Source organism: Gracilinanus agilis, chromosome 1, assembly GCF_016433145.1.
Source record: "Gracilinanus agilis isolate LMUSP501 chromosome 1, AgileGrace, whole genome shotgun sequence".
Classification (NCBI taxonomy): Eukaryota; Metazoa; Chordata; class Mammalia; order Didelphimorphia; family Didelphidae; genus Gracilinanus; species Gracilinanus agilis.
The window spans coordinates 707,417,250-707,439,125 of record NC_058130.1 but is presented as its reverse complement, the minus strand read 5'-3'; the positions used below and the strand labels follow the sequence as shown (position 1 = coordinate 707,439,125).

General features: G+C 40.6%; 1 protein-coding gene across 1 annotated transcript in view; it reads right to left on the bottom strand.

Annotated features, from left to right (window-relative positions):
• Positions 1-356: 356 nt before the first annotated feature.
• The window catches only part of LOC123256177 (zinc finger protein 16-like), a 98,941-nt gene continuing 77,421 nt past the window's right edge, over positions 357-21,876 (bottom strand). Inside the window, exons 3-4 of the mRNA XM_044684862.1 lie at positions 9,378-9,558; positions 357-2,689 (exon numbers count right to left, since the gene is read on the bottom strand). Coding sequence (XP_044540797.1) covers positions 750-2,689; positions 9,378-9,558 — 2,121 coding nt within the window. The 3' untranslated portion in view covers positions 357-749. The remainder of the gene's footprint in view (positions 2,690-9,377; positions 9,559-21,876) is intronic.

The window sequence follows — 21,876 nt, the reverse complement described above, 5'->3', positions numbered from 1 at the left end:
ACAATTTCTTATTTGGGGATAACATGAACATGGAAAATGGGGGAATTTGAACACGCTACTTATGGATAAGCTCATGAGAAGATGAGTTTGGAGATTTCCTGCTCATTGTGAACGGTATTTAAAAGTGAATTTTTTTTCTTTCAATGTATGTGAGATGATGATTAAGTAAAACATGTAAAGGAAACTTGATGATACTGTACAGAAATGCTAAAAAATAAACAAAACAAGAGGAAAACTGTAAAAACTTGGTTTAGTTGAGTAAAAGTAATACTAATTACATCCATGTATAAATGCTTATGTCTAGTTATCATGCAGAATAATAATAACAATAATAATAATGTATATCATTAAATATGTCAGATTAAATTTTGGTAGGTTTTATTTCATTATAATAGTAAGCTCTTTATATATTCCATTTCATCAATTGTTGCCCACATAGCATGGTTGTCTGCTCACAACATAAAAACATTAGAGGTAATACCGGGCACCAGAAGAAGGGTTTGGTGGGTGTTAGAAGAATAGAAATAAAGGTACAGCCATGAGACGCGTCAAAGAATCAACAGGACTTAATGACTAATGAGATATAGAAGTATAAAGGAGGGGGATAAGTTAATAATTCCAGGGTTTTGAGCCTGGGGGATGGGGAGAATGATGGTGCCACTGACAGAGAAAAGGATAGGAAATCAGAAGAGAACCACTCTGGATTCCCTGGTTATTAAGTATTTTACATGCCCATTACACTTGAAAGATCACACCCTGGTGTGAATTATCTGGTGTTTAAGGAGTTTTGAGCGCTGACTGAAGGCTTTCCCACAGTCGCTGCATTCATAGGGTTTTACTCCAGTGTGAATCCTCTGGTGTTGGATCAGGACCGAGCGCTGACTGAAGGATTTCCCACATTCGTTACATTTATAGGGTCTCTCTCCAGTGTGGATTATCTGATGTTGAATGAGGTGTGAGCTTTGGCTGAAGGCTTTGCCACATTCGGTACATGTATAAGGTTTCTCTCCAGTGTGGATCTTCTGATGGTGGATGAGATTTGAGCTTCGATTGAAGGCTTTGCCACATTCATTACATTCGTGGGGTTTTAATCCATTATGAATCCTTTGATGCTGAATTAGGGTTGAACTCTGGCTGAAGGTCTTCCCGCATTCATTACATTCATAGGGTTTCTCACCTGTATGAACTCGCTGATGAAGAATGAGGTTGGAGCTCCGCCCAAAGGTTTTCCCACATTCATTGCATTCATAGGGCTTATCTCCAGTATGGATTCCCTGATGTTGAATTAGAGCTGAACTATGGCTGAAGGCCTTGCCACACACATTACATTCATAAGGTTTCTCTCCTGTGTGAATTATCTGATGTTTCCTAAGGACTGAGCTGTAACTAAAGGCTTTTCCACACTCATTGCATTTATGTGGTTTTTCTCCAGTATGAATCCTCCGATGCTGAATGAGACTTGAACTCTGACTGAAAGCTTTTCCACAGTCATTACACTTATAGGGTTTTTCTCCAGTATGAACTCTATGATGTTTTATAAGGTTGGAGATTCGACTGAAAGGTTTCCCACATTCGTTACACTGATAGGGTTTCTCTCCAGTGTGAACTCTCTGATGTTTCCTCAAGTGTGCACTCTGGCTAAAGGCTTTGCCACATTCGTGGCACTCAAAAGGCTTCTCTCCTGTGTGAATTCGATGATGTTTAATTAAGTTTGAGCTTCGCCTAAAGGCTTTTCCACATTCATGACAACCATAGGGCTTCTCTCCAGAATGAATTCTCTCATGCTGAATAAGGTTTGAACTCCGTCTAAAAGCCTTCCCGCATTCATTACATATATAGGGCTTCTCACTGTTGTGGATTCTTTGATGTTTCTTAAGGCTTGAGTTCTGGTTGAAAGCTTTACCACATTCATTACAGATATAGGGCTTCTCTCCTGTGTGATTTATCTGATGTCGAGTGAGGTTAGAGCGAACACTGAAGGTTTTCCCACATTCGTTACATTCATAGGGTTTCTCAGTAACGTGAGATCGTTGATGCTTTTTGAGGATTGCATTCTGGCTGAAGGCTTTTCCACACTCATTACATATATACGGCTTCTCTCCCGTATGAACACTTTGATGTCGAATAAGATCTGAGCTTCCCCTGAAGGACTTCCCACACTCATTGCACTCATAGGGTTTCTCCTCAGCCTGTACTCCCAGATGTTCATTAAGGGTTGGGCTCTGACTGAAGATTTTCCCATATTCATTAAACTGACATGGTGTTTCAGATACATGGATGGTTGAGTAGTTAATTAGATCTGAATTCTGTTTAAAGCTTTGGTCACAGTTATCAAGCTGATGAGACCACTCTCCTGATGAAATTCTTTGATACATAACAGGGTCTGAACTAAGACTAAAGCTTCTGCCAAACTCATAACATTCTTGGCCAATCTCCCCTGGAGAACTCTTGTGGACCATGGTCACTGGTCTGAAACTCCTTTCCTGAGAAAGTGATTTTATTAGCCCATCTCCTTCAGAAATTCCCCAGTGTTGTGCTAGTCCTTCCTCATGTTCACACCCTTCTCCAAATTCAGGTCCTTGAGAAACATCCCCTATAAGTCTTTCTAATATCACCACCTGTGAGTCCTCCTCTTCAAAAATTTCTTCTTTAACTGTCAACAACTTGAACTCAGTGTTGGTTTCACAATCTGAAACAATGAATGAAAATGGAAATGTTATTTCCTTTTTATTGTGAAAGAAAGGAAACTGGTGGCAAAGGAAAGGCCTATTCTATGGGAAATCAATGTGTTAAAAAACCTCATGGTTTTCAGAGAATGAGTTATGGAGAACAGAAGACTGAAGTGGGAGAGGGAGTGGTGGCACAGAGGGTAGAGGCATCTCAGGGGAGAGTACATGGGAATGGTGAGAGGAATGGTGGGTGATCTAAAGAACATGAGAAGTGTAGAGACAAAAAGAAAAGGCATAACAAGAGATGGGTGGAGGTGTGAATGGGGGAAGTGAGTTAGTTACTGGGAAGTGTGAGAAGGACAATGAGAGTAGGGAGCAATTGAGATATGGGTGGGAAGGCCTTCAGAGAATATAAGAGGTCAGAGTAAAGGTAACAAAATGGAAATGTTACCTAGAAGATGAAATTCCCTTCAATACTCTGAAAACACTTTAAAAAATGCTTATCTAGTGCCCCAAACTTCCCTGTTCCCCATCCTGACCCCCTGGCTCAGCTTCATCATGTATCCTTTGGCTCCTATGCCCAAAGGGCTACTGGAAGAAGTCAGTGGAATGAGCAGACCTGGATTACTTCAGGATCATGAACTTAATTCAAAACCCCACCTATTCTGGCAGTGCTAAGACAATTCTGATTTACGATTTCAGAAAAGAATTTGGTGGGGCTGAGGGAAGAGGAGCAAGGTAGTAGTAGCAGACTCACTAACCTACAATATGACCATGGGAAAGTTACTTGAAGTCTGACCCTTAATTTCCTCATCTATAAAATGGAGATATTTCCATCCCAACTATAATATGGGACTAGTTTAAGAATGAAAAGAAATAATAAAGGTAAAGAATTTTAACCAAAAAACTATATACACACAAGGAATTGTTAGTGCTTCAATACTTTAAGTATCTGTAATTTCACAAATGAAAGGACTCCTACAAACAATCCAGACAGTTTGCCTTGGACATCATTTGATGGGTTGCTGTGCCCAACTTCCAATTGGGATCCTCTCTGAATTTAGATGGGCTGTCCTCAGACAATAGACACAGTCAACCAATAAACCTGCATGCAAATCTTTATTAATAATAACAGCTGATATTCATATGATACTCAAGCTTTTAAAATAGATAATAAATTATTTCATAATAATAAAGATTGGCATTTACATAGAGCTTTAAAGTTTGCAAAGAACTTTACAAATAGTATTTCTTCTGATCCTCACAACAACCCTAGGAGGTAGGTTTTATTATTATCCTCATTTTACAGAAGAGGAAACTGAGACAGAGAGGCTAAATGACTTGCCAGCGTTACATGGCTACTAAGTGTCTGAGACTGGCTTGGACTCGGGTCTTCCTGACTCCAGACCCAGCACTCCATCCACTGTATCATCTAACTGCCTCATCACAACACTGTGAACTAGGTAGGTGTTATCATCTCTGTCTTACAGATGAGAACATTTTGGGAGGCTTGGACAGGTTGTTAGTAACCTAAGATCATAGAACTAGGAAGTGTCTGAGGCAGGATTCAAATCCAGACCTTCTGGCCTCTGACAACAACCCCATGCTTCCCCTGCAACTTCTGTTCTTTGGTAGGACAGGACACTCCAGGGCCATGTCCACTCTAGAGTGAATAAGCCACTGGAGCAGGATTTTAATGGGGAAGGAATTGTTATTAACCTTTTTGAAATGACCAGTGTCCATAACCCTACAATGTCCTACCCTCATGCTGTGTACCTCCCTTCACTGGCTCCTTTCATTCTCCCCCATCTTGACACAAATCCTTCCCCTAATTGCTATTTCCCTTTCTGTGTCATCCCTTTCAACCTGTCTTTTACATTCGACACTGCTGAGCATCCACTTCTCTTGTACAACTCTCTCCCCTCCCGGTTCTCCTTTTGCCTATCTGATGACACCTTGATCTTCTTTGCTTATTCCTTTACCATATCATGCCCCTTAAATGTGAGTGTCCCCCCAAGGCTTTGTTCTAGGACCTCTTTTCTCTACATACTCACTCTTTCTCCATAACATCATTAGCTTCCATGGGTTTAACTATCATCACTATGCAAGTGAGTGCAAGATTTGCATATACAGCTCTGGTTTCTCTCCTGAGCTGGGTGTTGCAGAGATATCTCAAACTCAACCTATCCCAAACCAAAACCATTATTCCATCCCCCAATCCCCATCTGTCCCCTCTTTCAAAATTTCTCTTATTTTTGTCAAGGGCACCGCCATCCTTATAGTCTCTCATGTTTGTAATCTTAGCATTATCCTAAATTGCTCATTCTCTCTTATCCCACATATGCAATCAATCGCCAAATCTTTCCATTTCTACCTTCACAACATTTCACCCTTCAACACCTACCACCTTCATTCAGGCCCTTATCTTCTCTTGCCTAGATTACTTCAATAGCCTCATCATTGCTCTTCCCTGCTTCAAGTCTCTCCCTACTCCAGGTCCATTCTACATATTTCTACAGTATTAATTTTTGCTAAGTATATTTTTGACTATGCCATCCTCCTACTCAAAAAACTCCACTGGCTTACTATTGCCTCTAGGAGAAAATATGAACTCCTCTGTTTGGCTTAAAATTTTTTTATTGATAGTTTTGTTCTTATATTGCCTAAATTTTCCCCAATCTCCCTTGTTCCCTCCAGAGAGCCATCCTTTATAGCAAAGAAACTTTTTTAAAAGTAAAAAAGAAGAAAGAATTCAAATAGTTCACCATATTTAGTGTGGACACCCCAGTGGTTTTGGCTCATTGCAGTTCAGAAGTCCAGAGCTCAAGAGATCCTCCAGTCTTGGCAGCCAAGATTCCAGGCAAGCACAACTGTGCCTTAGTTCTCCAAAACTTTACAAAGATCACTAAAAATGCTCAGTAAATCAAGGACTCTGATGTAATTTGTCTGGGCCTTTCAACTTGAATCTACTAAAGACATTTAGATGCTTTATTACCTCATTTATCTTTGGTTTCAATTCCCTGTTAACTGTTTTTTTTTTTCTAAGCAGCGTAGTGTAGTAGATAGAAAGCTTGTCTTGGGAGTCAAGAAGGCCTTGACACATATTGAATATATGACCCTGGCAAGTCACTGAGCTTCTTGGTATTTTAGGCAATGTCCAAGACTCTAAGTCTCATCTGGAAGTTCTCTATTCTGAAAAAACTCAGGTTCAGTCCCTATCTCCTAGTTCTGTTTGAAGATTATTCTTTCTTAAAAAAATTTAAACTGGTTAACAAATTCTTTATGTATCCATATTGGTCTGATTTGAAAGCTCATCCACACTGGAACAATTTGTGTCATCAGGATTTATTTCTTTAAATTACTGCATTCTCTCAAACCAGCTTTCCCTGCAGAATTTTGAGCTATGGGATTTTAACTATACTCTCACTAGATCTTTCAAATCTGTTCTCCACCCCCAAAATCTTAGGTATGAGTCAGATTATGCTCATCTTTCTTTTCCTTTTCTATCATGAAATCTAAGATGAAGTGATCAATTTCTCTAGAAGGCACCATCATACCTACTTTAGTAAATCATTTTTCCCTTATTGCTCAGAAGTCCAGTGCCCCTTGCCACTTCTTCTACCTTTTGAAGAATGAAAATCTCATTCTAGCAAGTCAAACATTTGAGGCATTCCTCTTTCAATAGATAGTGTTCCAGTAGCTATCCAGATAACTGAAGCTCTCCACCATTATTCTATTGCCTCCCCCATCATTTTGTGATCAACTTCTAGAATTCATTGCCCATTTCAATTGTAGCCAGGTGATTTGTAGGGTTCTCTTTTGCATGTGACTTGTTTCTCCCTCCACAGATACTTATCCAAATGTTGATCATCCTACTACATGGATCAACAATTTCTTCCTATGAGTACCTCTCTGTCTCTGTCTCTTTCTCCCCCCCACCCCCAATCAGTGGAGTAGGATCTATTTAATAATTTCCCTTAGAATAATGATTACAATTCGACTGCCAAATTACAATAAGAATTATATAAAATTAAGTCTTAGGGATACTCACAAGATAGTACTTATCATCTTGGGCTAACAACTCATTCATTTTTTATTATTTATATTCTACACGTTTGTGTACTGAAGTCAGGAAGTGGTATTACTGTCCTTCTTTTTGGATTTTCTTGGTAATAAAATAACTGATCCTCTATAATGACAAACAGCACAAAATCTAAGAGTAAAAAGGGATCTCAGAAATCATTTAGTCCAATTGTTATTGGATCTGGAATTTCTTCTATACTATTCACAAATGATGATCCTGCTTCTACTGAAAGACCTTCCCATGAAGAATATACCACCTCTCCATGTAGCCTAGTTTCAACTGTTGGATTTTTCCTGACATTGAGCTGAAATCAGCATCTTCATCACTTCTACTTATTGCTTCTAGTTCTGCCTCTTGGGGCCAAGCAGACTAGGATTAGTCATTAAGAGAAGTGATAGATATAAAATGCAGACATGTATACTGGATATGGCTAATGTGCGAATGAGTTTTGCTTGAGTAGGTATATTTACTATGCCTATTTGTTAGAATGATTCCGTTCTTTTTCCTCCCCAAAAGTTGGAAGGAGAAAAGAAGGGAGAAATGATGGGAAGAAGGAAAAATATGATTTTTACCTGGGGAAAAAAATATATATGTAATTAAAAGACACAAGATGAGTCATTCTCCACATCTGCAAATATTTGAAAATGGTATCACATCTCTGAGATCTCTTGTCACTCTCAGGTTCTTGAACTTTTGCCTTTTACAAGGTGACTTTCCTGCTTCTTCATCTCATTAAAGGGCTCTTCTTCCTCTTACTCAGAGTGGGGACCATCTACATCTTTGACTTGGCCCTTTGGTTTTTTTCCCTTTATGTTGCCCCCTTAAAAAAAACTCCTCTCTTGGTTTCAACTACACAGAAAATTCTGCATCTATATCTATATCTATATCTATATCTATATCTATATCTATATCTATATCTATATCTATCCTGCCTTGACCTGCCCCTGTCTGAACAACTGGCTCAGCTGTGGAAATGATTCACTTTTACTTGGGTGCTTCACCAATAACTGTTGCTCAAGAGGCCAGGCTGAATTCAGATTGTTGGAAGTAGATTCCCAAAAAATGACCTGCCAGGTGATTTGAGAAACCCATATAGATGTAGTTAAATCAATATGGTGCAAATGAGCAACGTGGCTATTAAAAAAGGTAACAAAAAACTTCATGCTTTGGGCTAGGGAGGTAGAATCAGGCAATGCTCCTTGTAGGAGGGGCTTCTGGAAAAGATGGAAGAAAAGTACCCTAAGAACCACTGAATCTTCCCAGACAACTTGCAGCAGTGGTCTCTCCCCTTGTTGGAATGTTGCTTTTTTTGTTTGTATCATTGATGCTTAGCACAGTGCTCTGCTCATTGTAAGCATTTAAAACATGCTTTTTCATTCCTTCATTAAAAGAGAGAGTTGTGCGAGCCAGGATGCTCTTGAAGGACTTATGTAAAAGAATACTATCCACATTGAGAGAAAAAACTATGGGAGTAGAAATACAAAAGCAAAACATATGATATCACTTATCACATGTATATATGGGTATACAATTTAGGGTTTAGGTTTTAAAAGATTGCTCTATTGCAAAAATGAATAATATGGAAATAAGTATCAAATGATAACATTTATACAACTGAGTGGAAATGCTTGTTGGTTCTGGGAGGGGGGAGGGAAAAAGGGAGGGAAAGAAAATGAATTGTAAACATGGAAAAACATTTAAAAAAATAAATAAAAATAAGAGGATTGTGAATTGATGAGTAGATGAAGGGATGCCTATGGCAATAAGAAAGGTCAGGGAAAGGCAAGCACAGGGGTCAGAAAGGAATAGTATTTGTATGCCTCAATAGGCATTTTTGATGTGCCCACTATGTGCTAGGCACACGTGGTACAAAGAAAAAAGTGAAAGTTCCTATCCTCAAGGAGCTTACATTTTGGGAAAAAAATGTAGTATGTGCACATGGAAATAAAGGCAAAAAACATTCATAGTAAATACAAAGTATTTTGAGTGCTCAGGAAAAGCACTAACAACTGTGAGGGTCAGGAAAGGTGGCATGTAAAAGATGGCAAATGAGTGGAATCATGCCAGGGAGGGATTCTGAGAAGCAGTGGGGAGGAAGGAAAGCCATCTAGGAAGTGGGGGCCATCCGGGCAGAGGTCCTGAGATAGACACAAGGTCACATAAGGGAAAAGCAATGAGGTTGGCTTGGCTGGAATGCAAAGTGAGTGTCTAGTGCTAGAGGAGGGAGTCCTGGGAAATAAGTGCTGAAAGACAGGTCAGAGTCAGATCATAAAGTGCTTTAGATGTCAAAACAGAGGAGTTTGCCTTTTATCCAAGATGCAATAGGGAACCAGTGAAGCTTCCTAGGCGGGGGAGTTGGCTGGGCCTGGGGGCAGGTTCGGGAGAACCAGAATTTTTGAGAGAAGTGGGTGAAGAGCCCAGAAGGTCAGACCTGGAGAACTAGGACATCATTCAGTAGGCAAACTGCCCAAACAGTACCCAGTAGAGTTTCTTTACACACAGTGAGGCTTTGAAATCATTCATGACTAACAGTAAGAGGCTGGGGGAAGAGAAATGGGCAGAAAATGGAAGCCTCATTTAGTCATAGTGGCCTGGGAGAGTAGGGAGGCAGAGGAGTTGAGTACCTGGTTGGAGACCACGGAAAGGAAGCAGGGGCTCAGGGTGCGTCGATCCAGGCTGGGTCCCCAGTGAGGCATCACTGCTACAGGGTAGAGCAGGCGGTGACTCCAGGCCGGTGCCCAGAGACTTCATGTCCATCTTCGTTTCTTCAGTGAGTGCTCTCTGTTGCTGTGCGCAGTCTGGGACCTGGGGAGGGCAGGAATGTGGCGGGTGAGGACAAAGCTCCAACCTTAGAGCTCAGGCCTCAAGGTCTGTCCTCCAGGACACAATCAGGGGAAACAGGACCCAGCCTTTCCTGCTTTCCCAGAAGGTGGCAGCTATGAGGTCTAGGACAGAAATCTCTCCCTGGCTTTGGCCCCAACTCCATCCTACCCAGGCCTGGGTCCCACCATTGGAAAAGAGGGAAGGATAGATGAATGATAATGTAGGTCCAAAGGGAAGAGCTGTTGGTTTTAGGAAGGTATAGCAGGATGCGAGGGGACGGACAGCAATCAATGCACAGGGCTAAAGCTAGTCCAAAATCATCCTTTTGTGCTTCTTCAGTATTTCCTCTTCCACTGGCACCTTCTGTCTACAAACATGCTTATATTTCTCCAACCTAAAACAAGTCTTTCTTTGATCCTGCTATTCCCCGGCACTGCGGCCCCATCTCCCTCCTCCCTTAAATCGACAAAGTACCTAAAAATCTAGGCTTCTTGCCTTACCGCCCACGGCCTTCTTGTCCCCTTACAATCTGGCTTCCACCTCTACCTTACACTCAAATTGTTCCCTGCAGTTACCTGTGTCCTCTGCTATCTCTCCAATTCAAAGGTCTTGACTCAATTCTGATTCATCTCTTGGAAGTGTCTAATACCAATAAACTTCCGCCCTCTGTCTCCCCCATCTCCTCCCTTTAACACCTCCCACCCACCTTCTGGAAGCTGTCTTCCCTTGGCTTTGGAGGAGTGCTCTGCATTCTCCTCTCTCTGGCCTTATTCCTTATGCTCTTCTGCTGGGTCTATTTCCCACCCTTGGGAGACTCTGCCCTGGGTTCTCTCCTCTCCTTTTGTTATTTCTGGGTAACCTAACAAGCCCTCCTGCTTCTGTCATTGTGCTATCTATTATATCACATTATCCTGAACTCTTATTTAAATCAAGAAGTGTGAAGGTTTAGGGGAAGGAGGTGCAAGATGGGTTCAAATGGCACCTTTTGTACTTATCAGGGGTGATCACAGGCAGGTCACTCAACTCATCTGAGTCTCAGTTTCCTACTCTACAAAATGGAAAGAATAATATATGCAGTACTTACCTGCTCAGAACAAATAAGAACATTTCTGTTAAGTGTTTACATTCCTGTAGTTCTTCAAGTGCTCTATAAATGCCAGCATAGGCTAAGTGGATAGAGCACTGGACTTAGAGCCAGGAACACCTGGATTCAAATACCATTGGGCTTCGAGACTGTGGGTGTATCACTTAACCTCTTGTGGCCTTAGTTCCTTAACTGTAAAATGAGGAGGTTGGGTCAGATAGCCTCTAAAGCCCCCTCTAGCTCTATAACTATGGCCCTATAATTTCTTGGTGAATCTGGCCTCGGACATTTATTTACTAGCTGTGTGACCTTGGACAAGTCCCTTAACCTTTTTGACCTCAGTTTCTTCAAATATAAAATGGGGATAATAGCAGCACCTACTGTCCAAGGTTGTTTAGGGGACCAAATGAGATATCTATAAAGTGCTTTGCAACCTTTTAAGTGCTATCTAAATGCCAACTACTATTATTCTCCCTAATATAAACTTTTTTGTTGTTCAGTCATTTTTAAAATTGTGTCCTTTATGATCTCACTTGGTATTTTCCTGGCAAGGATATCAGTGATTTGCCATTTCCTTCTTCAGTTCATTTTACAGATGAGGAAACTGAAGCAAACAGGGTTAATGGACTTGCCCAGAGGCACAAAGCTAGTGTCTGAAGCTAGATTTGAACTCAGGAAAATCAGACTTCCTGACTCTAAGCCCTCTATTTACTGAGCCATCCAGGTGCCTGGATATTGCATAGTTGTCTTTATTCCTAGCATAAAATAAAAAAGCAAAAGTCGAAGCTAGAACAAACACTTCTTTTTGACTACAGTATTTCTCTTTATAGCACTGCCATTCTCCAAGCCATCCACTCTAGAAACCCTGGAGATATTTCTGACTATTTTCTTCTCTCATCTGCCTCTGCTAGCCACCTATTGAGGTTAATACAACACCCTAATTCAGGTTGTCATTAGGTCTTTCCCAGATGTCTTCAGTAGCTACCTAACCGGTCTTTCTGCCTCTGCGGTCTCCCTTCCAATCCATCCTGCCGGATTAATCTTCCTAGGACACAGCTCTGATTACATCACTGCCTGTCCAAAAACAGTGAACAAAAGAGTGGAGGCAGAACTACACAGAATGTGGGTAGGAAATAAAAATGACCAAATTCAGCCCAGGAGACTGAAACAAAACTGGAAAAGTCTTTGCACATCAGGATGAGTTTGGATTTTATGTTGTAGGTAATGAGGAGTCACTGAAGTTTTAAGATTAGAAGAAACACATGCTCAGAATTGTGTTAGAAAGATTAATTTGATGAGTGGGGGTGGAGGTGTTGGCACTTGGGTTAGGGACTCCTAACTAGGGACCATTACACTAGGCTATAAGGTGACTAGAGGGCTTAAACTAGGAGAGAGGCACTGGAAATGGAAAGGAGGGAACAAGTAAGATGCCACTCTCAGCTACCTCTTCTCTCTTCCTCTTTACTTGACATCATTCAGATGCCACTGCCATTATTCTGGCTTCACCTCTATCTCCCATAATGAGGTGGCCCTTCTCCTTGCCAAAGCAAACCCCTCCACCTGCATAAATGATCCCATTCCATCCCATCTTCTCCAGCAGACTGCCCCATCCATCATCCCCACCCTCTTGCTTACCTTCAATCTCTGTCTGGTTCCCAATAGTCTACAAACATGTCTATGCCTCTCCAATCTCAAAAAATCCTTGCTTGATCCATTCATCTTGGCTAGCTATGGTTCCACACAGCCTCTTCTCCTTTTTTTATGGCTGATCTCCTTGAGAAGAGTTTTTATAATTGATGCCTTCAAGGAAGGTGGGAGTTGGGGGAAGGGAAGAAGCCTTTATAGAGCATTTACTAGGTGCCAGGGACCGTGTTAAGTGCTTTTTTACAAATATTAACTAATTTGATCCTCAAAACAACCCTGGCACATAGGTTCTATTATTATTATCATCCCCATTTTACACTTGAAGAAATCAAGGCAAATATGGGTTAAGTGACATGTCCAAGGTCACACAGCTAATAAGCCACTAAAGTAGGATATGAATGCAGGGTTTCCAGATTCCAGGCCCAGCTCTGTGCCACCAGCTACCTCCACTTCCTTTCTTCTCACTCCCTTTTTAACTCTACAGTCTAGAGCAGTGGTTCCCAAACTTTTTTAGCCTACCACCCCCTTTCCAGAAAAAATATTACTTAACACCCCCTGCCACATACTATCACCGCCCCCTTACAGTTATTCAATGCCCCCAAATGCACCTGTGGCCATCACTCCCCTGGATTGCTGCAGCACCCATCAGGGGGCGGTGGTGCCCACTTTGGGAATCACTGCTCTAGATTCTGATCTCATCATTCAACTGAAACCAACCACTCCAAAACCATCTCAACTGCCAAATCTAATGATCTTCTTTTAGTGCACGCACTCTTTCTTGACTTCTCTGCAGTCTATGACACTACTGGTCACCCTTTTCTCTTTGATACCCTCTTCTTTCTGGGTTTCTATGACACTAGTCTATCCTCCTACCTGTCAGACTATTCCATCCTGTGATACTGGCCACCTTGTGGTTCTTCAAGCAAGATATTCACCTCCAGATTCTGGGCATTTTCAGTGCTTGCACTGGGACTAATATTCAGTGATATATTCCATGACTAAAATACTGTCCTTCTGGTTTCTTTGGCTTCCTTTTCAAGTCCTAGCTAAAAACCCATTTCCAAGAAGCCTTTCCTATTCCCCATGAATCATATCTTTCCTCTGTTGATCATCTTGAGTTTCTCCTGTATATGGCTGGTGTGTACATAGCTATTTGCCTACCCAGTCAGACTCCTCTTTGCTTTTCTTTGTATTCCCAGTGCTTAGCAGAGGGCTAACAAATAGGTGTTTAATATATGCTTACTGAGTGAATATATGTGTAAAGAGGTAGAGATTCAAAAAAAGAAGAAGAAGAAGAAATATTGACACCACAAAGAAAATGTTTCTCTGTCATAAAAAAGTGTTTGTGTGTGTGTAGGGAACAAGAAGAGGAGATTTTTAGAGAAAATTAAGTCATTGGAATATTCATTTTTTCTATGTTCTTTATGGTTTCCTTAATTTAGAAACAAAAAATAGGGGGGAGTACTGGGTAGGCACAGTGGATAGAGCACCACAATTGGAGTTGGGAGGACCTCAGGAGTCAGGGTTCAAATCTGGTCTCAGACACTTCCCAGCTGTGTGACCCTGGGAAAGTCACTTAACCCAAAATACCTTGCCTTTGCCCTTCTGTCTTAAGAGTTGTTACTAAGACAAAAAAGTAAACATACTTTAAAACATACACACACCAAAATTATCATATATAGTGTTTGGTTTGGCCCTAAAATGATCTCACTTTGTATAATAAATCTAGGACTGTCACTGACTCAAATAGTACATATTCATTCATTGGATTTAGTTTTAAGTTCTTTTAATTTAAGAATAAATGAAAGTTGATGGGTCTGAATACAAAATAATTTTAGCATCTTAAGAAGCTTACCACATAATTGTGGGTACAGAAGACAATCATAGCAAATGATTTGGCAACAATACTTATTCAGGGTACTTTGTTAACTAGACAGATGGTGAGTTTTTGTTTGGACATGTTGCATTTGAGGTACAGGGAGGGTTTCCAGGTGGAGACATCAAGCAGGTAGTGAGAAACGTGGGTCTAAAGCAGGAGTTCTTACTGTGGGCTCCACAGACATATAAGGGGCCTGTTTATAGATTTCAGGGAGTCTGTGGTCTTGAATGAGAAAATATTGAATGGGAAAACAATTATCTTCTAAATAAAATTTGGCATTTCCTTCAGTAATTTCAAAGCATGGTTCTGAAAGTGGTCCACAGGTTCACTGGACTCCCACAGGGGTCTCTGACACATCAAAATGAACAAAGCCTGGTTTAGAGGGAAATTAGGGCTACAGATGTAGATTTTAGATATCTGCATAAAGCTAAGGGCTGAACACTTGAGGAAAAATTCATCTGTAGGTACAAGAAAGAAGAGCAAAGAGTCAAGAACTGTTGCTCAAGTGAATGCTTACAACGAGGAGGCAGCTGTCAAGGATGTCTCCAGGGAATGACTATACTAGTCTTTGAATTAGGCAAATCAGGGCTCAAATTGCCTTTCTGATGCTGATAAGAAATATGACCATAGGCAAGTCACTTAAACTTGCAGAGCCTCACTCAAATATTTGAAAACTTTAAAGTACTAAATAAATGTAAATTATTATCATTATTATTAAAATCGGACAATAAGAACAAAGTAAGATAAGATGGCAATTTGAAGAGGCTATAGAATTAAACCAACATTTTTTTCCAGAGGAATAAATTCTGTGCATGTTTATAAGTTAGCAGGAAGAGTAGAAGAGACAGTAGAGCCTACAAGTAGGGATGGGGAGAATGGAGATGGAAGCAAGGTTCAGGAGGAAGTGAAGAAAGGCTAGGCTTGAATGAATATAGGGGTAGGTGTCAATCTACTCTAGTGGGATACTCTAGTCCCAGTCACACATCCTAGTCCCCTAGGCCTATTTGTGGCCCTAATCCTCCTATTTTCTAAGATATGAGAGAAGGATGAAAAGATGGCAGATATAGGGAGATTTTAAGGATGAGGTGGGGATAATATGAGGAAGGTTATATCTGATGCCCTCTTATGATCTTTCTTAGTAGAAAGCAAGGTCATTTGCTGAAAGTTTTGGAGGGGAAGATGGAAGTGAGGTATTTAGAAACAAGGTCTGGAACAAACTCAGTGAGTAATGAGCTGGGCAGTTAACATGAGATTAATAAGGAGACTGCCAAGCAACAATGTGGGCCCAGCTGGGGTTAGATGGCTTAGATTTGTCAAGTTCTGGGTCTATACAATTCTGGGACATTCTCCAGAAATGTTCTACAGCCAAAAACAGAAACTGAGAAAGCAGATGGATGAAATGATTTAGGGATAGCAATTGGCATGGCCAACACTGTGGAAAGCCAAGAAGGTGAGGGTTTGTGACCATGATCTAAGAGTCTCAGAAAAAGAATTAAGCAAAAGCTTTTGAAGAGGCATCATGGTACAGTAGAAGGAAAACTGCAGTTAGGAAATAACGGTTAAAGTTCTAGCTTTGATCCCTACTACCAGTGAGGGTTTTTTTTTTTAGCAATTAATTAAACTCTCCACAGAAATGTCTTTATCTGTAAAATAAGAGTCAAATATATGGATTCAAAGGGTGATTAGGAGGAAAGTAGGTAAACCTTAAAATACTATATAAATGTGAACCATAGGTGGTACTACAAAAAGGAATGCAGAGCACTGACCCTTAGACAAAGCTATTAGAAGCTGTTCAAGTGACCAACCATCTCCATTTGTATCATTTAAATTTCTGATACTTAATGGGATGGGTGGGACAGAGAGATAAGGTTCCCTCTGAAGTCACAAGGAAGATAAATGGAACAGAGTGGCCCTGACTCAAAGGTCTGGCACAGAACCCTCTGGAATGCCTAGGAAAGTCTATCCACTCTAATAATCATAGGGAACATAGCTCAGTTCAGGAGTCTCTCATAGCAGGCATAGAGAATAGAGATGGTAGTATAAAAAGGCCAGAGGAAATAGAGAATGAATGGTGGGGCTAGATCCACTGCCTATAATACATTGGTCTGTCTTGAGGACAGATGAACTATCCTGCTGAAATGGGGTGAAAAACCCAACAAAAAAAGTGTTAATAAGTGTGTTTTTGCCCAAGGCCTCTGCTACTAGAGCCAGGCCCAATATAAGAGGAGGGAGGAATCTATCCAGTTTTGACTCTAAGGAAGACAAGTTCTAACAGTAGAAACCAGTAGAAGGAAGAAGAAAAGAGTGGGAGGGCAGTAGATCTACTTGTACCCTTGTGAAGATAAAAAAAAAAAAAAAAAAAAAAAAAAAAAACAACCCCAAGGGTTCATAGTGGTCTGCAAATAAATTAGAAAGGCTCAGGAAAAAAATACAACAGAACAAGCCAACTGAACCATTCCTGAACAACAAAAGAAAGCGCAAAAGTATTACATTTTTAATTTTTACTTTATAATGGTTCAAACCTTGTTGGAATCTAAATGATGTTAGATTTTCGAATCTAAGCATATTTAAATTTTATGAGGCTTTTATTGAAATTAGAAAAAAATCACTTCTAAACAAACAATTTGGGGATTGCTTAACTTAATAAGCTGGGTCTTCATAATTGCTGACCAATCCTTTTATTTCACTCTAGAGAATTCTTCACAGGGAACAGTCTACACCTTTTCTCTAGCCCTCCAAATGAAATCTCATCTTTATTTCCCACATTCACAGCTGAGAACTCCATCTATGCTAACCACCAACCATAAATGACATTTATACCCCATGCATTCCTGCACAAAAAGTTTATCTTTGTCGCCCCTTTCCTCCTTCCCTCCCTCAGCCCCCTCCTCTTCCTTATGCCCAGGGTTTTCTGGGAGGCTCTGCCATGAGTATACAAACTGGAAAATCTTAGATTATGATACTTAGTGGAGGCTTACACCCCTGGTCCTGATCACCTCTCTCCCATTTCCTCTAGGTCTTACTCCAGCAGTCATTCCTTATCTCTAGTATCTTCAAATCTTAGTTCTAAATGAAACTTTCCCATGACCTTTCTAACCTATCAAGGAACTGCACCAAATCTCTACTTTAACTGCCAAATTTCTACACAGTTATCTATTTGAGTTGTCTCCATTTTGTCCTCATCTATTCACTCAATTCCCAGCAACCTGGATGGATCTCTCTCATCAGAGCTTACTTTGACTCTGTAAACCAATCTCCTGCTTCTCATTAGTTTCTTTTCTCCTGGATTCTGTGACATAACATTCTCTTGATTCTCTTCCTACAACTCAATTAACTCCTTTGTCTCCCTCACACCCAACTGCCCTCATGGGGGTGTCCCCCTAGCCTCTGTCCTTGGACTACTTTTATCTTTATGCAAGAGTACAAGGTTATCCTATATACCCATGGTGGCAAACCTATGTCATATGTGCCAGAGGGGGCACTCAGAACCCTCTCTGTGGGCATGTGCACCACCACCCCAGCACAGAGTCTATTACTAGAAAGTCAGAGAGACACAGGACCAGGCTGCTCCCCTCCCCCTCTCCACGCATGCCTGAGGACATTTCTCATATCATCCAACCCTCTAAAAAGGTTCACCATCATTGTCCTAGAGCAGTGATGGGCAGACTATGGCCTGCAGGCCAGATGTGGCCCCCTGAAATGTTCTATTCAGCTAGAGGACATTATTCCTAATCTGATGAATACAGTGAGGAGGATACAATACAATGAAACTTAGAAAGAGTTGCCTTAGAAACAGACTGACAGATGAGCATTTCCTTTACTTTGGCCCCCTCTTTAAAAAGTTTGCCCATCACTGATCTAGAGTATAAAGCGAGACAGCATGCCCTAGTCGTGCTGGTGAACCTATTGCACATGTGCCAGAGAGGGCTGCTCCCTTCCCTTTCTCCATGCACCTGAGGACATTCCCCATATCTGGGGTAAGAGAGGGGCTTACATGCAGCACAAGGGTGCAGTTTGGGCACTGAATCTCTAAAAGGTTTACCACCATTGCTGTATACTGTATTACATATTCTATAGTGATGTGTGAATGATGTCTAAACCTACACTTTTAGTTTCACATTTTCAATTGCTTCTTGGACATACGAGTATGGATATCCAACCCTCTCAAACTCAAGTGTTCAAAGCTAACTTTCTCCCTGAAATCTGAGACCTTTCCAATCTTTTACTTCTATTTTTTTTTAAACCCTTGTACTTCGGTGTATTGTCTCATAGGTGGAAGATTGGTAAGGGTGGGCAATGGGGGTCAAGTGACTTGCCCAGGGTCACACAGCTGGGAAGTGGCTGAGGCCGGGTTTGAACCTAGGACCTCCTGTCTCTAGGCCTGACTCTCACTCCACTGAGCTACCCAGCTGCCCTTTTACTTCTATTTTTATTGATGGCACTGACATCCTAGAAGTAGGGGGTGGGGGTGGTCACCTACCAAGCAAGCAAGTACCTAGGGAGCTAAGTGGCACCTTAGATAGGCCTGTGGCCAGAAGACCCGAGTCCAAATATAGAATCATAACTTATTAGCTATATGACCCTGGGCAAGTCTGCCTCAGTTTCCCAAGCTGTAAAATGGGGATAATAATCGCATCTACCTTCCAGGATTGTTGTGAAGATCAAATAAGTTAATATTTGTAAAGCATGTAGTAACATTTAAATTACATTGTTTTCCAGTCCTTTTGTGTATAGACCTTCAGGGAGTTGTCAAGTCCAACCTAGCCCCTACTACATGTAGTGGTAGGTGCTATCCTTCCTACTTACAATGTGCCTGGTAAAATAAATAGGAAGACACAAAAAAACCAAAACAGTCCTTGCCTATTCTTATTATATCTCATAATTATTTGTGAACATTTCTCTCTCCATTAGATAGGACCTGCACATTATTCATTTCTTTCTGTCTCCTAGTATCTTGCACAATAGTAGGTATTCGAATGTTTGAAATGGATTTTATGTCTGGGCTAGTGCATTTGACATTTGTATTTACTTCTATTCTTGTTGTTAGTATCTCCTGTAAGGACTCTTTTGTTCCATCTTTCAAAGCACAATGATACCATCTCCTTGATGAAGCCTTCTTATTCCACCCCTTTCAACTGCAGGCAAAGGTGACTTCTTTCTTCGTAAGCTTTTCATTTTTCATCTAATTCTCCTTGGCCCCTAGTTCCCTCATATTTATTTGTGTCCATGTCATACTCTCCCCGAGAGAACTTCTTCAAGACTGTTGGACAGCCCAGAGATCAGGAATTATGTCTTTTTTCATCATTATAGCCTCAGCACTTAGCAGGTACTTTAAAATGGTTGTTGAAATGAAAATGAAATCATACATATGTATTATGTATTGTCTCTCATAGCCCTGACCTTTAACTCACCATCTGACACCTATCACAATCCTAATCCTATTCCTCTGACTCAATCTCTTCTCACATATTTAATTGTTCTATTTCTTCTTCCTTGACAACTACTTTTGCTCCATCCTCATTTCCCATCACCACAGCCTCCTTCATGCAGTCTCATAGCCTATGTCTTCACAGTATCCCAAACTTTATCAAACGGAACTGACCATATGGTATTTGAACACTTGCTTCACAAAATTTTCAATCAATCAGGTATTCCTCAATTTATTTGTTTAGCACTACAATTTATTTCCTCTGCTATATCTGTCTGCTTTCTCTTTCAACACAGATCAACCTGTTTCTTTCTAAAAGTAAACTTCTTTCCCAGGAAGCTGGCATATGAGGTCTGAGTAACTTGTTTGTTCTTTGCTGAACAACATTTGAGATCCTGGAAAGAGAAAGCAGCATTGAATCAAATGCAAAGACTTTTCTCTATTCAGCGATGCTGACAGCGATGGTTTACCTGCACACTTTTAGACCACTGTATCAAGCAAAAAACACTATTTTGCACTGCTATCTAGTATTATTAATATATTTTAAAATAAATTTTTAAGAACTTCAGAATTCATGTACATTCTCTTTTCTTAATTTTTAATGTTACTTTTTAGCATCACCTTCATTTTTGTCTGCCACATTTTCAGGACTTATTTTTATGTTAAAATATTTTACTGGGAAATAATATAACTTTTAAAGATTACTATCTTTAAATTTTTTTTGAGGATTTTAAGGGTCCCAATAGTTTGGAATTTGGACAGGGACTAGGTTGGACTTGACAACTCCCTAAAGGTCTATACACAAAAGAACTGGAAAACAAATTAACAATGTAAATAATGTTTCAGGGAAAATAAATCACAGTTAAAGAAGTGATTAAAAGGACACTTTTTCAAGTTTCTTCAAGTAGCATGTAGTCAATATATTAATTACAAATCAGTTTGACTTATTTATTCACCAAAGCAGATCTTTTAGGGCAATGATGGCAAACCTTTAAGAGACAAAGTGCCAGGTCCTGCCCTCACTTCACTCACCAGACCGAATGCCATGCTCCTCCCCTCCACCGAGTGCCTGGCTTGCCCTGCACTGCCCCTCTGCTCGAGTCCCTTTGCCTTTCTAGTAATGAACAGAGGGAGGTAGGAGGGGGCTGCATTCAGCTGTGTGCCCACAGAGTGTTCTGTGTGCCAACTTTGGCACCTGTGCCATAGGTTCACCATCACTGTTTTAGGTACTCTACCAAACATGTGTATAGATAACAGTGGTGGGCTTGTCTAAGGCAGAAACAATCCTGGTGGGAAAAAAATGTATGCTTTAAAGTCAAAGAATAATAATACATGTCTATAGGTTTTAAAGTTTATCAATTAAAGTCTATAGTACAGCCTCAGAGCTTACTTACTCAAGTCACTGATTAATTATGAGTAACGGGTAGAGACAGAAATCTAACTTAGATCTTCTGACCAAGTGGATGCATTCATTACATTATGCTACCTACTAAAGAGATTTTGGGACCTGAAGAGAAAAAAATAGAACCCAAAACATGATGAAAAACTTCAGTAACTGACTGATGAAATAAACTGTTTGTCCTCTGCCATACCTTGTCAAACTTTGCTATAATAGATGCTAAGGAGTCGTGGGCTACTGCCATTTCCAGAGAACAAAGGCTGACAGTGAAGGACACCTACCTACCTGTAGACAGATACTAGGCAGTCAGTCATGCTCTACAAGAACACAGAGTATTAGTATTAGTATTAGTATTAGTAGGTAGCCATCAGCTGACTGATCCCAGGTGTACTGGACTAAGTGATAAATCATTTAGGTCATAAGAAAAAGAGTCTGTCTGTCTGTCTGTCTATCTATCTATCTATCTATCTATCTATCTCACAGTCTATGGGAGTATATGGGAACTTCCAGTATATGGGAGCTTCCAGAGCCAAATAATCATTTCTGTAACAACTTGGTTCCATCCCAAGTTCACTGCTGAACAGTACTAAACACACTACAAAAGCAAGGGTCCAGGATCCAGCAGTTCCATAATTCCAGGGTTGACCAGTCCTTTCCTTTCTTCTTCCCTGGCATAGGCCTAGCTGCTCTATGTGTACCAGGAGAGGTCTTTCTGGATGATGACTAAGGCACAGTCCTTGGTACTTTTCAGACTCTTAACAGATCTTCTTGCCTATACTCTCTCTCTCTCTTTATTTCATCCTTCGTGCACTGAGAATAATCTCCCTCATATATAGGTCTAGTCAAGTTGAGATTTAACCACCATC